Here is an 18,171-nt window from a genome sequence, read left to right as displayed (position 1 = left end):
CCACTACAGGAGACTGGAGAAAAAGGCTACAGTATTACGGTATTTGGTTCGTTACTTAACTGCATTCTCAAAGATTAAGGCGTTTGATACACTACAATATACTGCTTCCATACTGCTAGGAAAGTGCAGTTTGGGGAATTGAATGTGTTATTATCTTCATCATCATTCAAACTACAACAATATCTTTGTTTCAATGAAATATTGCAAAGGGCTGGGGACCCTATAAAGTAAGGACTGTGCATTTTCCAATTCTCTAACTTTCAATGGTTTTAGCCATGCTTTCTAACATATCAGCACAGATTGGAAAGCATTTTGAAGCTAGTGTTTCAATGTGCTCTGAACAACAGTTCAGGTAGGCTATTCCCACTCTGATGCTTACACGTGGTTAGTGCTGAATTCCTCTTCCCTATTTTGGAGATGAGGAACTAGGCCATGCCAATTTCCTCCAGCTTTTGTCCTGACTTCTATCTGACAGTAAAGTGGATTTTTTTACACCAATGGAAAACAACACAAGAAGATTCTTGCATCAAATGCAATTTCCTTAAAACCTACAGAGAACCGTCTGTCTCAAAAGGGGAGACACACGGAAGCACTTCAAAGAGCAAGGCTACAAAAGCAGCTGTGTTTATTGTGAATTATAGGACTTTTACACACATTTCAAGGCAGCTAAAACTGTGCAAAGCTGTCCATCTGTAGACTATCCCTTTCTGTTTGCAGACAGGTTAGACTAGAGACTGCATCTGAAGCCAGGCCAAGGTGTTTTTAATCTCTCTGTTTTTCCTGTGTGAGGGGAAATGACCTATTAGCAGTGGGAGCCTTCTTAATGAGGTGGTGAGCAGGAATAGAAAAGGGCAGCAGAGAGCAAAGCCCAGAACCACAAGGAGGGAGAGGCTGCTTGATTGCATAATGGTTCTCCCACTGTCTTGACTCCTCTGTGCTCTGTCTGTCTGTCTGCCTGTCTGCCTGTCTGTCTGCCTGTCTGTCTGTCTGTCTGTCTGTCTGTCTGTCTGTCTGTCTGTCTGTCTGTCTGTCTGTCTGTCTGTCTGTCTGTCTGTCTGTCTGTCTGTCTGTCTCTGTCAGTCTGCCTGCCTGTCTGCCTGTCTGTCTGTCTGTCTGTCTGTCTGTCTGTCTGTCTGTCTGTCTGTCTGTCTGTCTGTCTGTCTGTCTGTCTGTCTGTCTGTCTGTCTGTCTGTCTGTCTGTGTCTGTCTGTCTGTCTGTCTGTCTGTCTGTCTGTCGAACTAAGATGGGTCGAGACCAGGTATTCCCAAACTGGGGTATGCGCAATGCCATCAGGGTTACGCCAAATAAAAATGTGATAATTTTTTTTCTTCACATTTTCAAATAGTCCATTTATATTTTCCAACGGGGCTATACATTTGGGTGAGGTTGTTTCTCGCCTGAGTAGCCTTGTTTCACTGCCAAAAATCGAATTAAACCATCTAGTGTTCAGCGAAATAACACAATGTAAAATAATTAACATCCAATCACATTAACCGTTACTCTCTCGAGGGAATTCCACTAACGGGTCCGTATGTAGCCAAACGTAGCTGCTGCTCATGTTGGTATCTGTAGTGATGGCACAAAAGCCATGGGACAGGGAGACATAGTGGAGTGGTAACATGTGTGCAAGCAGTTGCTTCCGACGCCACTTCGGTACACTGCAGCATCCACCCAAAGGCTCTTGCTGCCAAGGGAATAAAAGGAAACCATCAGCTGTTCTTGTCTAATGATGTTCTGTATTATGTCATTCTGTATTATGTTTCATGTTTTGTGTTGGACCCCAGGAAGAGTAGCTGCTGCTTTTGCAACAGCTAATGGGGATCCTAATAAAATACCAAATACCAAATTTAACCATGTAACGCTTTTACAACATACAGAAAGAAGTGCGTTGGTTATCAAGGGGAAATTTATATGTTTTTTGAACTGAGAGACGAGCTTAAAGTTTTCTTTACTGACCATAATTTTCACTTGTCTGACCACTTGCATGATGACGAGTTTCTTACACAACTGGCTTATCTGGGTGATGTTTTTACTCGCCTGAATGATCTGAATCTAGGATTACAGGGACTCTCCGCAACTATATTCAATGTGCAGGACAGAATTAAGGCTATGATTAAGAAGTTGGAGCTCTTCTCTGTCTGCATTAACAAGGACAACACGCATCTTTTTCCATCATTGTATGATTTTTTTTGTGTGCAAATGAATTCAAGCTTACGGACAATGTCAAATGTGATATAGCTGTGTGAGCTGGGTGCGCAATTATGCAGGTACTTTCCTGAAACGGATGACACAAACAACTGGATTCGTTATCCCTTTCATGCCCTGCCTCCAGTCCACTTACCGATATCTGAACAAGAGAGCCTTATCGAAATTACAACAAGTGGTTCTGTAAAAATGTAATTTAAATCAGAAGCCACTGCCAGATTTTTGGAATGGGCTGCACTCAGAGTATCCTGCCTTGGCAAATCATGCTGTTAAGACACTGATGACCTTTGCAACAACATACCTATGTACGTGGTTGCAAAGTTTGGACACCTCGCTTCGCGTTCTTAGGAAACTAAGCAGAATTGAGTTTTTTCACGTATTACTTCTTACGCTGTTACCCCAGGAAATCTTAAGTCTTATTACATACAGCCGGGAAGAACTATTGGATATAAGAGCAACGTCAACTTACCAACATTACGACCAGGAATACGACTTTCCCGAATCGGATCCTCTGTTTGGACCACCACCCAGGACAATGGATCGGATCCCAGTAGGCGACCCAAAACAAAGGCGCCGCAGAAGGGGCAGACAGATCAATCTTCTGGTCAGGCTCTGTAGACGGGCACACCGCCCACCGCTTCTGAGTATACTACTCGCCAATGTCCAGTCTCTTGACAACAAGGTAGACAAAATTCGAGCAAGGGTTGCCTTCTAGAGAGACATCAGAGATTGTAACATTCTTTGTTTCACGGAAACATGGCTCACTCGGGATACGTTATCAGACTCGGTACAGCCACCCAGTTTCTTCACGCATTGCGCCGACAGAAACAAACATCTCTCTGGTAAGAAGAAGGGCGGGGGTGTATGCCTTATGATTAACGAGTCGTGGTGTGATCATAACAACATACAGGAACTCAAGTCCTTTTGTACACCTGACCTAGAATTCCCTACGATCAAATGCCGACCGCATTATCTACCAAGAGAATTCTCTTCGATTCTAATCACAGCCCCCCTCCAACCTCGACGGCCCTGAAAGAACTTCATTTGACTATATGTAAATTGGAAACCACATATCCTGAGGCTGCATTTATTGTAGCTGGGGATTTTAACAAGGCTAATCGGAAAACAAGGCTCCCTAAATTGTATCAGCATATCGAATGCGCGACCCGGGCTGGCAACACTGGATCATTGCTATTCTAATTTCCGCAACGCATACAAAGCCCTCCCTCGCCCTCCTTTTGGAAACTCTGACCACGGCTCTATTTTGTTGCTCCCAGTCTATTGACAGAAACTAAAACAGGAAAGGCCCGTGCTCAGGTCTGTTCAACGCTGGTCCGACCAATCTCCACGCTTCAAGATTGCTTCGATCACGTGGACTGGGATATGTTCCGGATAGCATCGGACAATAACATTGATGTACACGCTGATTCGGTGAGCGAGTTTATTAGCAAGTGCATCGGTGATGTGGTACCCACGGTGACTATTAAATCCTTCCCCAACCAGAAACTGTAGATTGATGTCAGCATTCTTGCAAAACTGAAAGCGGGAACCACTGCTTTTAATCATGGCAAGGCGACCGGAAACATGACCGAATACAAACAGTGTAGCTATTCCCTCCGCAAGGCAATCAAGCAAGCTAAGCGTCAGTATAGAGACAAAGTAGAGTCGCAATTCAACGGCTCAGACAAGAGACGTATGTGGCAGGGTCTACAGTCAATCACGGACTACAAAAAGAAAAACAGCCCCATCGCGGACACCGATGTCTTGCTCCCAAACAACTTCTTTGCTTGCTTTCAGGACAATACAGTGCCACTGACACGGCCCGCTACCAAAACCTGCAGGCTCTCCATCATCGCAGCCAACATGAGTAAAACATTTAAAAGTGTTAACCCTCGCAAAGCTGCCCAGCCCAGAATTCCTCCCTAGCCACGTCCTCAGAGCATGTGTGGACCAGCTGGCTGGTGTGTTTACGGACATATTCAATCAATCATTATCCCAGTCTGCTGTTCCCACATGCTTCAAGAGGGTCACCATTGTTCCTGTTCCCAAGAAAGCTAAGGTAACTGAGCTGAATGACTATCGCCCCGTAGCACTCACTTCCGTCATCATGAAGTGCTTTGAGAGAATAGTCAAGGATCATATCACCTCCACCCTACCTGACAACGTAGACCCACTCCAATTTGCTTACCGCCCCAATAGGTCCACAGACGACGCAATCACAACCACACTGCCCTAACCCATCTGGACAAGAACAATACCTATGTAAGAATGCAGTTCATCGATTACAGCTCAGCATTTAACACCATAGTACCCTCCAAACTCATCATTAAGCTTGAGACCCTGGGTTTCGACCCTGCCCTGTGCAACTGGGTCCTGGACTTTCTGACGAGCCGCCCCCAGGTGGTGAGGGTAGGAAACAACATCTCCACCCCATTGATCCTCAACACTGTGGCCCCACAAGGGTGTGTTCTCAGCCCTCTCCTCTACTCCCTGTTCACCCATGACTGCGTGGCCATGCACGCCTCCAACTCAATCATCAAGTTTGCAGGCGACACTACAGTGGTAAGCTTGATTACCAACAATGACGAGATGGTCTACAGGGAGGAGGTGAGGGCCCTAAGAGTCTGGTGTCAGGAAAATAACCTCACACTCAACATCAAAAAAACAAAGGAGATGATTGTGGACTTCAAGAAACAGCAGAGGGAGCACCCCCCCTATCCACATCTCCAGTAGTGGAGAAGGTGAAGGTTTAAGTTCCTCGGCATACACATCACGGACAAACTGAAATGGTCCACCCACACAGACAGCGTGGTGAAGAAGGTTACAGATGCACAATATCACCGCCTGGTACAGCAACTGCTCCGCCCACAACCGCAAGGCTCTCCAGAGGGTAGTGAGGTCTGCACAACGCATCACCGGGGGCAAACTACCTGCCCTCCAAGACACCTACAGCACCTGATGTCACATGAAGGCCAAAAAGATCATCAAGGACAACAAGCACCCGAGCCACTGCCTGTTCACCCCATTATCATCCAGAAGGCGAGGTCAGTACAGGTGCATCAAAGCTGGGACCGAGAGACTGAAAAACAGCTTCTATCTCAAGGCCATCAGACTGTTAAACAGCCATCACTAACATTGAGTGGCTTCTGCCAACATACTGACTCAATCTCTAGCGTCTTTTATAATTAACATTTGGATGTAATAAATGTATCACTAGTCCCTTAAACAATGCCACTTTATATGATGTTTACATACCCGACATTACTCATCTCATATGTATATACTGTACTCTATACCATCTACTGCATCTTGCCTATGCCGCACGACCATCGCTCATCCATATATTTATATGTACATATCTGTATCATCTTAATCATTCCTTTACACTTTTGTGTATAAGGTAGTTGTTGTGAAGTTGTTGTGATTACTTGTTAGATATTACTGCACGGTCGTAACTAGAAGCACAAGCATTTCGCTACACTCGCATTAACATCTGCTACCCATGTGTATGTGACCAATAAAATTTGATTTTGATTTGATTTGAGTGGAGTGGATTCTCGGCCCTCATTAGCATGAAAACGAAATACAGGCACAAACTGTGTATGGAAAATGATTTAAGGCTCTCCAATACAGCCCAACATTGCAGAATTATGTGCATCCTTTCAAGCACACCCTTCTCATTAACCTGTGGTGAGTTATTCACAAATTTCAATGAACAAATAAGGTTTTATATGTAAGATGGTTAAATAAAGAGCAAAATTATTGATTTTTATTATATTATTATTTGTGCCCTGGTCCTATAAGACCTCTTTGTCACTTCCCATGAGCTGGGTTGTGACAAAAACTCACACTCATTCTTATGTTTAATAAATGTATCGTATAGTGTGTGTGTGGCAGGCTTACAATGATGGAAAAAAAAAACATTTGAGAGTGTGCTAACCCTGGTGCTAGAGGGGGTACGCAGCTGGAGGTTGAATAATTGAAGGGGTACGGGACTACAACAAGTTTGGGAACCACTGGTCCAGACAACCTACAACCTGTCGGTCTCTCTGCAGTACCTTGGATTATATTGTCTCTCTTTCAGGCCAAAACCTCTTTACCCCTGCCTGTGTCTCATTCTCTGTCTCCGAAGAGTTCAGACTATCCACAACCTGTGCATGCTCTCTTACCATGCCTTTCTTTTTATAACACTAACAGACCACCTACAGTGCTCTGTACCCCTTCCTATCGCTCTCTTAACCCACAGCCTCAGTGCTAACTAGCCTTGCCCGCCTCGCAGAACAGCTCCTTGCTAGCCTGCAGAGAACTATTGTGTGCTCTGTAATCTCTGCAGCTTATGTTCCCTAGCCCTGTCGATCTCAACCTACAATTACCCAGAGCTACACCCCAAAACAGGCAACAGGCCCCATAACGCCGAGCTGTGTTTAATTGACTATGCCTGAGGGTTGGTTTAAATGCTGTTTGCTTTGGACAGGCCATGGGTTAAGTGGAGAGCTTACTGGGGTAGTAATGAAAACAAGCTGGGATGGCAAGCGCCTGTTTATGACAGAGTATAAGCTGGAAAAGTATCAGCGGGAAATAGCAGTGTGAGCATGTGATGTGTGTGTGTGTGTGTGTGTGTGTGTGTGTGCGCGCGTGTGTATTTGGGCATGCGTGAGGACAGAAAATACTCCCCCCCCTCCCCCTCCCCCTCCCCACACACACACACACACACACACAGCTCTGCCCATGTCTCATGGTTAGTGGACATTACATAAATAGATATAACTCATCATCCTGCTAGCCTCCTCATTGCTGAAGCATCTGACTCACCTGGCCACCGCTCTGGAGCCAAGCAGCCACAGTCAATCATGGTAATGGGACTGGCTTATTACAGCGCTTTTTTTCCCTCAAGGTCTCACAGAGCTTTACATGAAACAGTGTGGATCGACTCATCCGCCACTAATGTGAAACGCCTACCTAAGTGACGACTATCATGGTGGACAGGTGAGAAGTGATTGTATGTGTGTGTGTATGCGCGCGCGCGCGTGTGTGTGTGTACAGTACCTTATGAATGATGAGCTCGTGGGTGCCGTCCGGCAATGTCCGTCCGTCCTCCTGCATCAGATGAACGAAGGAGTAGCCAAACAGCTTCTTCTCCCCTTTGTCTTTCGCTGTGGAACACCGCACACATCCAACGTCACTATCGGGAAACACACTATCACCGCTACTCTCTAGTACTCTACAATCAGACAGCTATGCTATAGAGTGCAAGACGTACGCATCACATGTGGCTGGTGGCACCTTAATTGGGGAGGATAGCATTCCAATTCACTCCCTTCCAGACATTATTTTGAGCCATCCTCCCCTCGGCAGTCTCCTGTGTTATGCATCCATTAAACCTGGAAGCTCTATCGCTGTGTTTAGAGCCTTGGAGGAAGAGAGGGAAAATTGTGCCTTTATTACGGTAGCGGGTTTAAAAACAACACCAGCGAGTGTCAGAGCAGGGAGTGGACGTCACGTGGGAATTGTTCCTCGGTGTCGTGGGAGAGGGTGACATACTGAGACTCGCTCAACTACAGGCCTGGAAGAGGAATATGAGGAGATTTTGAAAGTTTAAGGAGATTCTCGAGAGGTATCGGGGGGGGGGGGGGCAGAGACTAGACTAATTACTGTAATGTAAAGCTGTGAAATGCTCACGTCTCGACCACTAACCGTAGGAGGTAGCGAGCGACATTTGTCTGACAGTTGTCCCCCCTCCAAGCAGGGCAGTGTACATAGAACTGTCTCGTTGAGCCTAACACTCCTACAGTAAACATCGTAGCAGCAGAGCAATGTTTTTGAAACAGCTGAAATATATAGACATAGACATATCCTTATATTTGAAACTTGTTTTATTGAGTTAACTTCAATTGCAGTAACAGCCTATGTCATTTAGAAATTGTTGTCATAGCTTTAAGAAGCAACAAAAGAGGTCAACTCTGCCTGGCTGGCTGCACTGAGTCACGTTAAACAGCTGATGTCCACTCCCCAGTGAATTACTCACATTGTCAGTTGCAATTTTATGATTTATATGATCTCAAATTTAAGCCTGGTTTGTTCTAATGCTGTAAGATAATATATTCATATGGGAGGGGTAAACCCTTCATTTTTTATATGCTAACATTATGAGCTAGCTAGCAGAAACGGCTTTTGTCTTGAAGTTAAAATATAATGAGTGTACGGGCGATAATTGTATTTATTTATTATTGTCCGCACATGCTTCTGAATAGCTGAGTCACACTGTACTGTACAGTGGCACCCTCCCGGCATACTTCATAAGCTTACAATATCATGACAGTCCGATGCTAATGTCAATTGAAAGGTTTATGTACATATTATGTCTATTGAAATCTGCTGCAACTCTCTTCAATCTAAATACGCCCACAGATCTCTTTAAATCTCCCCCCTGACCTCTGACCCAACTGTGACCTCTGACCTTACGGCTTCTGCCCCACACAGTGTTGCTAATTTAGCGCTATATTTTATAGAGTTTTCAGACCCCTCCACACAGGCAGAGAAGCACAGGTGGGAGAGTGGGGGAAAACACTACATCAGGGACCGTAGATGTGCCGCAGCAAGGTAAATGTGTGCTGTGACATCGTCGTGGCAACGGAATAACGTCATCTAGGAACTTCTAGCGACAAATCAAGGAGCAAATAGCAGTTATCAATGACAAATAGTTGGCAACACTGACCCCACAGTCTCAACAGATAGATGTTACCATAGAAACCAAGAAGAACCTCTAAAACTGCAATCACTGGAGCCACCACCAAATGTAAGATATTAGCATTAGATGTGTGTGAGATACAGTAGGTGGCGGCGGCGGTGTGGGTAAAGTTGTTGTAATGTTTTTTTGACTTGTGCTTCAGTTGTGTATGTCATCTATTCTCTTGGCAGGCTAGCCTCGATAGTGGGCTAAAAGAGCACCTAGTTAACAGCAAACACACCACAACCATAATATCACTGGCTGTGCTGCCCAAATTAAAAGTTCCTTTAGAGAGATAAGAGTCCACTCTGACGACATTCCCAATGTCAGTAGTATATATTGGAGTCCACACACACACGCACACAGGCAGATACACGCACAGAAACACACGCAGAGGCACAGACAAAGAAACAGACAAACGCACACACACACACACACACACGCAGCCCTCTTACACCCCCCACAATACATTATCCCAGAGTAGTGGTGGAGTAGTGTCTTACTGGAGCAGTGTCTGAACTCAAAGCGGACGTGCGCGCCCCTGAACATGTCCACAGGGATGGGTAGTTTGATCTGCTCAGCCCAGCGGGGACTGTTGTTGTGGTAGAGCACAAAGGAGTGGTACTCATCGCCACCAGGCTCCCCTGAACCAGCCGCTACATAACTCTGGAGGAGAGAGAGCGGGGGGAGAGAAAGACGGAGGAGGATAAAGAGAGGGGAGAGGGAGGTAGGGAGAGAAGGGAGGGGAGGGATAAGGGGGAGAGGAAAGAGGAAAGAGCGGAGGGGTAGATAAGAGAGGGCAGAGGAGTGAGGAGAGAGTGGGGCGAGAGCGGCATTAATAGGCAGTGGAGATGAAAGCAAGAGATGGAGAGAGGAGGAGGGAGATTGCAGGACACACACACTGTGTACTGGACCGGTGACGCACAGCAATCTCAGTCTCTCGCTCTGGCTGAGAGAGTGACAGGGTTGCATGCAGAGGTGAGCTCTAGCAGCAGCAGAATCAAATATATTTTCTGCGTATGGCTGCAGCATCCTGTCTGATCAGGAAACCACAGTGTTTTACAGAGAAAACTAGTACCCTACCAATGACCAACACCATGTGCCAAAACCCATCCTCATCTCACATCTAGCTGAGGCAGATAGATAAATCACACAACCAATACCTGTTCATCTGTACCCATATAGGCCTTCAGCATTAGACAACATTTGCCTCGTTCAGTCTGATTGAACCAGGTCACAAAAACACAACGACCAGAACACAATCATGCCTGTAATATGAAACACCGTAAGGAATGGATGATCTTACCTTCATGACCTGGCCTTCGATGTCCAGCACATAGACCGTGATCTCCACGTTCCTGGCAACGCTCTTCCCTCCTTTCTCAAATTCTCCTTTCTCCAGTGTCACGTAAAGGTCATTCCTCATCTCTCCTGCAGGAGGGCGAACAGAGTGGTTCAAGCAGAAAGAATGTTGCACTCTGGATACAGGTCAACCGAACCGACGGTTCCTTCTTTTTACCGGTGGAAATAACAGGCATACTCATCTAGTCTTTGGTTGATTATATTTTCAAGTATAAAAACATGAGTCACTTGCTTCATTCTATAGCTAGAGGATTGCTGATACTACCAGGAGTGAGAAATACACTTTAAAAAAATCTTAGTCTGTTGTGGTCTAGTACTGTCTTTATGCCAGCTGGGGCCATCTACTTTAAGCGGTGCCGCCTGTCTTCCCAGTGGTCTACTTGGTGTGTGAAATGCTGACTGCTCATCATTTTCAAATAGTTGTTGACACAACCAGGATCAAGCGGCAGAGCAATGGCAGGGCAATCTGTTACTTGTTTTGGTAATCAGTGGCTGTATTGGAGGGGGAGCGGTTTCACCTCTCCTAGGGCAGTCAGCAATTAGTATGAGGTGGTGTATTCTCCACCTCTGCTAGACAATTAGCAATTATTGTTAATTCTTCAGTCTCCCCTGGCTTCTTAGCAGCGGCTTAACGTCGACGAAACAAAGACGCTTCTCCCGAGTTGTTTGAGGAAGGCGCCACACCACTCTCTCACTTGAGTATCTTACCTAGTTGTTTACAGACAAATCAACTTTGTACTCTTTTGAAGCTTTGTGTGTGTTTTTCATATCTGTTCAGACCTCTCCCTGTAGACTTTTACAGACGCTCCCCACCCTTGGACGCAACCCTTCTAATTTAGTGTCCCCTGCGCGCGCAACCCATGTGATATTCTGGCTTCCCTGGCAGCATTTGGAACTGCCAATCATCTCCGCTTATGCTGCCTTTCAGTCCCTTGACTTGTTTGGCCGTGATGGAGAACTGGATCCCCCCCCCCCCCAGAGAACACTGCTACTCCAGCTGTTCTTCCTTCATCTGACTGTTTCCTCATAGTCCGAGAGCATCTAGTTGTCGCGGTGGTGGCACAGGTCTGCTCATTTCTAAGTGGAGATTTTCTCTTTCCTCCCTCTCTCACCTGTCCATCTCCTCATTTGAATTCCATGCTGTCACTGCCACTCAAGCTTCACATTATTGTCATCTATCGCCCACCAGGTGCCCTTGGAGATTTCCTCAATGAGATTGACATCCTGATGAGCTCCTTTCCTGATGATGGCTCACCACTCTTTGTACTTGGCAACTTCAACCTCCCAACGTCTGCCATCGATTCATTTCTTTCTCATCCTTACCTCGTTTCACATCACCCTTTCTCAATTCCCTCCAACTCACAAAGAAGGCAATATGCTTGACCTCATCTTTACTAGAGGCTGTTTGCGTACTAATCTCACTGCAACCCTTCTCCAGGTCTCTGATTACTTTACTTCTTTTTCCGCCTCCCTTTCCTCTAACCCTAACCGCTCAGCCCCTACCCAGATGCTCATGCTCCGTCACAATCTTCGCTCGCTCTCTCACTTCTCTCTCCTCTCCTCTTCTATCCTATGTTCTCTTTCCCATCTGCTAAATCCTTCTCCCTCCTGTCTCCTGATTATGCCTCTTCGACCCTACTCTCCTCCCTTTCCGCATCCTATGACTCGCACTGTCCCCTTTCCTCCAGGCAGGGTCGGCCTTCCCCTCCTTCTCTGTGGCTGTACAGAACAGGGCTGCGGGCAGCTGAGCAAACATTTAGGAAAACTAAACTTCCGGAGGACCTATCATCCTTTCACTCCTATCTACCTTCTCTTCCTATTTATTCCTCTGTACGTGGCTAAAACCACTTTAAAATGTCAAGATTCTGCCTCTAACTCGAGGAAACTCCTTTCCACCTTCTCCTCTCTCCTTAATCGGCAGGTAGTCTAGTGGTTAGAGCGTTGAGCCAGGAACCAAAAGGTCGCTAGATCGAATCCCTGAGCTGACAAGGTAAAACTCTGTCATTCTACCCCTGAACAAGGCAGTTAACCCACTGTTCCTAGGCTGTCAATGTAAATAATAATTTGTTCTTAACTGACTTGCCTAGTTACATATAATAATCATCCTCCCTCTCTGCAGAGTAAAGGTTGACTACATCCCCTACTCATTCACTCGGCCTCTAAAGTCCGCCTGTCTCCCTCACACAACTACGATATGCCTTGAACTCTTTCTCTCCTCTCTCTCCAGATGATATCCTGCGACTAGTGAGGTCTGGCTACCTGACAACCAGGCCACTCAACCCCTCCTCCCTTCTCCAAACCATCTCTTGAGACCTTCCATTCCTCACTTCCCTCATCCCTGACCACTGGCTGCGTCCCCCTCTGACTTCAAAATGGCCCGAGTTGCTCCCCTCAAACACTCGACTCATCTGACATCAAACTATAGACCTGTATCCCTTTTTTTTGTTTTCTTTCCAAAACACTTGAGCGTGCCGTCTCTGATCAACTTTCTAGTTCTCTCTCTCTCAACTATCTTCTTGATCCTAACCAGTCAGGCTTTAAGACGGGTCACTCAACCGAGACTGTGTCACGGAGGCTCTCCACACGGCCAAAGCTGACTCTCTCTAATCCTCCTAGATCTATCCACTGCCTTTGACACCGTGAACCATCAGATCCTCCTCTCCACCCTCTGGGGGCTGGGCGCTTCAGGCACTGCACACTCTTGGATTGCATCCTACCTGGCAGACCGCTCCTACCAGGTGAAGTGGAGAGGATCTGTGTCTGCATTCTGTACTCTCTCTACTGGTGTACCCCAGGGCACGGCCCTCTTTTCTCTATACACCAAGTCACTCGGCTCCGTCATATCAAGCTCAACCTCAACAAGATGGAACTGCTCTTCCTCCCAGGGAAGGCCTGCCCGCTCAAAGACCTCTCTATCACGGTTGACAACTCCAGAGTGTCGTCCTCCCAGCGTGCAAAGAACCTTGGCGTGACTCTGGATAACACCCTGTCATTCTCTGCAAACATCAAAGCAGTACACTCCGTTCTGCCATCTCAGGTCTCTTGGACCTCCCACCCCACGGGAGGGCAGCTCCCCCTCAGCCCAGGCCACGCTCTTTTCTGTCCTGGCACTGCAATGGTGGAACCAGCTTCCCCCTGAAGCTAGGACAGCAGAGTCCCTGCCCATCTTCCGAATACATCTGAGACCGTACCTCTTCAAAGAGCATCTTAAATAATCCTCCTCGTCACTCGGATTAAGTATATGGATGTTAATATAATTGCATGTAAACCGAACCTGGAATATTTTGTTCAGTGGTAATTTACGTTTATGATATACACATACATGTTAGAGTTAAATACGTTAAGGAGAAAAGTCTGTTTTACAGCAAAGAGAAGGCATCGACACATCACACTGTCAGCAAGGATAGGGTGACCTCTTCACCCCAGTGGCAGACATGGAAGTGACAGGGTTGGCACAGGGCACAGGTCTGTTTTCAGGGCAGACGGGTTTGACGGTTCTGAATCTGAACACTCCACGGCTGGGAAAAAGGCGTATAGCGGCACCCTCCCTGCATACTTCGTATAGCTGACAATAACACGTCAAATATTACAAATAAATCAACGTGCTTGGTTTTCACTTGCGCCTGCACTTTCAGGAGTGTGTGGGGCTCTGGAAGTAGAGTGGATGTATGGTCACAGTACGGCTAAGCGACTATAGCATTCAAGACGCCAGGTGCTTCCTGCAGTATGATTCAGACGGGTGACACGGATGCTACACACACAGTCATCTAGTGATAACACATTCATGTGCTATTCTATTACCTCATCACCCGGTACCCCGGACCACAAGGTGTGACAGTTAAACCAGATGCTCTTCATTTACTTTGTGAGATAAGGAGAATTACATCCCCCCCCACTTACATTCTGAGCTGGTGGAAGTGTTAGTTCAGTTGGGTACAGCAACACAATACTATCTGAGCCAGTGAAGTGTTCAACCTGTACTGAGACAAGTGTACACACACACACACAGACATTCAAGAGTAGCTAGTAGCTGCCTCGTATGAAAACAGACTCCTGAGGAGGTCTGTCTAACTTCACAGCCTAGAGAATAATTACAGGAAAGGACACATGTATACGCTCAAAGGCAGCCTTTGAAGGGCAGTCTTGGGAAGGAGATAGCCGAGAAGTAGTGGTACACGTTTTATAAATAGGGTTTTTGGAGAGGTAGCACAATGCAGCAAGGCAACATCTGCACGAGAGAAGACAGGTCCGTATCCACTTCAGAGAATAGTTAGCCACAGAAAGGAAATGAGAGGAAGTCGTCTTCTTCCAGCCCGTGTGTGTGTGTGTGTGTGTGTGTGTGTGTGTGTGTGTGTGTGTGTGTGTGTGTGTGTGTGTGTGTGTGTGTGTGTGTGTGTGTGTGTGTGTGTGCGCACAAATAGCTCTCCACATCTCTATCTAATGACTTCCAGGGTTCAACTCAACCCAGAGAGATCAACTCTCTCTCTCACACACACACACACACAGCCTGGAGAGACTTGACTATAATCCTTTGCCTACAGGAGCGTACACACACTAAAATCCCTAGCCCAGGGGCACAGTGAAAGTGGGAGCAGACTCTGACAACGATTGTGAATATAAATCTTGAGCTGCTGTAGAAGGCAAAACACTAGGGGACACACAGCAATCGGTTTCATTTTATGTGAATGGACGTTCACATCACTTTTTTTCTTCTTTCAAACAATGGCTTTGTCTGTTTTGCAAGTACGTTTTACTGTACACTTTACTGTGTACAGTCATTCATGCCAATACACACTCACCAGACAGTTTATTAGGCCTGGCATTCAATTGTTGCTCAATTGTTATCAACGGACCTAACCTTTTTCCAGGAAAAGTTCAGAGATGCCGTTCTGCTCACCACTGTTGTACGGTGCCGTTATTTGTCGGTTTGTGGCCCTCCTGTTAGTTTGCACAATTCTTACAATTCTCCTTCGACCTCTCTCATCAACAAGCTGTTTGTGCCCACAGGACTGCCGCTGACTGTTTTTTTGTTTGTCGCACCATTCTCTGTAAACCTTAGACACCGTTGTGCGTGAAAATCCCAGGAGGGCGGGCCGTTTCTGAGATACCAGGCACCGACGACCTTACAACGCTCCAAGCAGCTTAGGTTCTAACATTCAATCCATCAGTAACTGAATGCCTTGATGCCTGTCTGCCTACTATAGCAGGCCACGTGACTCGCCGTCTGTGGTAGCGAACCATTTCCGTGAAGCCGGCGGTGTACATTGGCCACGCGTGTAGATTTACCTGCAAAAGCAGTGCAGTACAGACGTCGTTATGTTTTGACCAAGAGGTTAGCTGCGTGGGTGGTTTCTTACCTGGCATGATGATGTCAGAGAAGCCCAGTTTCTTGGTGATGGACACTCCTCTGGTGAACAACACCATGTACTCTCTCCTCAGCTGTTCAATGTCCCCGTGCAGCAACTGGAGAGATACAGCCAGGCCTGGGAACAGAAGAAGCCCACACAAATGTTTAGAATTAAAGTGACGCATCTTGAATACTTGACATGTAGTAAGATGTGACTCACGTGCACACACACACACACACACACACACACACACACACACACACACCATGAGTCAGACTACGGTATGCTTTAAGAATAGATAATAAAGAAAAAGCATCGGTGTCGTCTCCATCTAATATATTGGAAAACAACCAATAGATGTACAATTGCAGACTGTGGCCTTGGAATAAAACCCTTGCTTCTATTTTCAATATTTTTTCATTTTCATATCGTTCCATATTTCCTTGATGCCATGCTAGATATTGCTCCGGTTTTCAAGGAAGTGGAAAAGTATTTTGGTCAACCAGACCACTGATCCTGTCATTCTGAAATGTTTCAGGTCAATATATTCTTGAATTTAGAAACTGGTACATATTTCGCCGGCCTGCTAAAAGGAGAAGCTACGGCACTTTGTGGCCCAAGATGGCAAGGGTTTAATTCCCCCAAACTACAATATCCATACACACACACACACACACACACATTCCTCGAACAGATTCGCCTGTCACAGCTCAAACCACAGGAATACAGAGGCAGCAGTCTTGTAACAACACTGAAATCCTTCCACAGTAACGTTATGTTTTAACATGGCACAGTCAAGGCTTGATCAATAATCTAAGACGAGAAACCCATTAAGTTTGGGGGGAGATTCCACAGTGCTTGGGGCATGTCCGCCTTGCCCTCCCTTTCATGTGGATGAAGCCCATGGCACAGCACAGCCTCACAGCCACTCCAGGGCCACAATTAGGCAAACCCCTGCTTCATTGCTATTCTACACAGTAACACACAAGAGTATTCAGGGCTGCCTGCCTGCCACCACTTTGACACTCTCTCCCCTCTGTCCTCCTCACTGGCTTTTCACCAACTTAACACAAGGAGCACAGGGAGCAACAGGATGGAGCATTTCCGCTGTTCAACAACAACACACAGCCCTGTGTTGCTTCTGCCCATTGCGGAGCTTCATTCTCTGTCACTTTTGCTGACTCCGCACCCTCCCTCTCTCTCTCTCTCTCTCTCTCTCTCTCTCCATATTCTCTCCATCTCTCTATTCCTGCTTATTCTTTCTCTCTCTTCTCGCTCCCTCTCATCCTCTCTCTATGATTACTCAAACCAATATCATTTCGCTCGTTCCTCTGCTTCAGATTTTCTCATATTTTCTTAATTCGTCTCTCCCTGTAAATTGGCCAGCAGCTAGCTAATATTCCTCCATGGCTGGTTTTGGTCGGCAGTTTGGAAGATCTACACAGCAAGCCCCGCTACGCAGCACAGCACTGCACACCACTGCTCATTTTAATTGTTCCCCTGACAACCAGACTAATGAATTTAAAGGCCTTTAATTATGCAAGTTATTCCACCGCCTCCTGCATCAATGATTTATAAGGGCAGGACCTGTGGAGAAGAGAGTGGAGGCGTGCAGTCACCTGGCTACAGGGCTGAGAGGCTCAACTGATTGTCTTTTAGTGCAGTCATATAGTAGCCTGCTGCAATACAGCAGAACGTGTAAGAGGCTGGAGTTGATATTGAAATGAAGCGGATACATACCTGTACAGTAGGAATGGTGGGATGGCTTTAAATACACAGAATTAGCAGGGGGAAACGAGTGTTCTCAGTCAAGTAAATCCAAGGGAAATGTAATGGGGTTTGTTCTGTAGAAGTCAGCATTTCTACCTCTTCGGGAATGACTCATCTGCTTTTTATGCATAACGTGCTGTTACTAAAAAAGGTTTTCAACATGCAGGGTTTCCGTGGAACTACTCCGTACACTGTGGCTCTGTCAAAGTTTTAATGCCGAATCATAATTAATGAATGTGCCCTCGCTCCTCAATGAGCCAAACAGCACTGGTTTGACATAATTCATCAGCAACTGCCGTATCAATCCATATTGCATTCATCATCATTCAGATGAAATGCACACAGCTTTACTGTGATGCAGTTTGAACTGTCCCCGTTTCACTTCTCAGCGGCTGTGAAACAGGAAAGTGGAAGCTTGATCCGGCACTGAGTATGATCGATGACGCAATCTGGAAGGTATTCGATGGAAAGCTGCCTGGATCTTCTGATTTAACACAACTTAAGAGGCCAGGGTCAGAAAAAATTGGCATTTCTAAATAATTCCACCACATCAACTCTACTTCAATCATGTGATGTGACGTGCGTGTGGGGAGAAATGGGGAGAATGGGTGAGTTGATGAGCAAGAGGACGAGAACGATGCATCGCGACGTAAACACCGACTGTGAATGAAGAACAGGGCGGGCCATTCTATTGTATTGATCCATTCTAATTATAGGCCTAATCTTAAAATGATATGTTACCGATATCAGTTCACCCA

General features: G+C 46.2%; 1 protein-coding gene across 6 annotated transcripts in view; it reads right to left on the bottom strand.

The window, feature by feature from the left end:
• LOC109896763 (dedicator of cytokinesis protein 4) overlaps positions 1–18,171 on the bottom strand; it is a 141,568-nt gene that overhangs the window by 52,047 nt on the left and 71,350 nt on the right. For all 6 annotated transcript variants that reach the window (XM_031831906.1, XM_031831911.1, XM_031831910.1 and 3 more), the window contains exons 13-16: positions 15,653–15,778; positions 10,240–10,364; positions 9,437–9,599; positions 7,253–7,359 (exon numbers count right to left, since the gene is read on the bottom strand). In XM_031831906.1, coding sequence (XP_031687766.1) covers positions 7,253–7,359; positions 9,437–9,599; positions 10,240–10,364; positions 15,653–15,778 — 521 coding nt within the window. The remainder of the gene's footprint in view (positions 1–7,252; positions 7,360–9,436; positions 9,600–10,239; positions 10,365–15,652; positions 15,779–18,171) is intronic.

The sequence above is a fragment of the Oncorhynchus kisutch genome, linkage group LG9 (genome assembly GCF_002021735.2).
Source record: "Oncorhynchus kisutch isolate 150728-3 linkage group LG9, Okis_V2, whole genome shotgun sequence".
Lineage (NCBI taxonomy): Eukaryota > Metazoa > Chordata > Actinopteri > Salmoniformes > Salmonidae > Oncorhynchus > Oncorhynchus kisutch.
The sequence above is the reverse complement of the archived record's forward strand: the minus strand, read 5'-3'. Positions and strand labels throughout refer to the sequence as shown.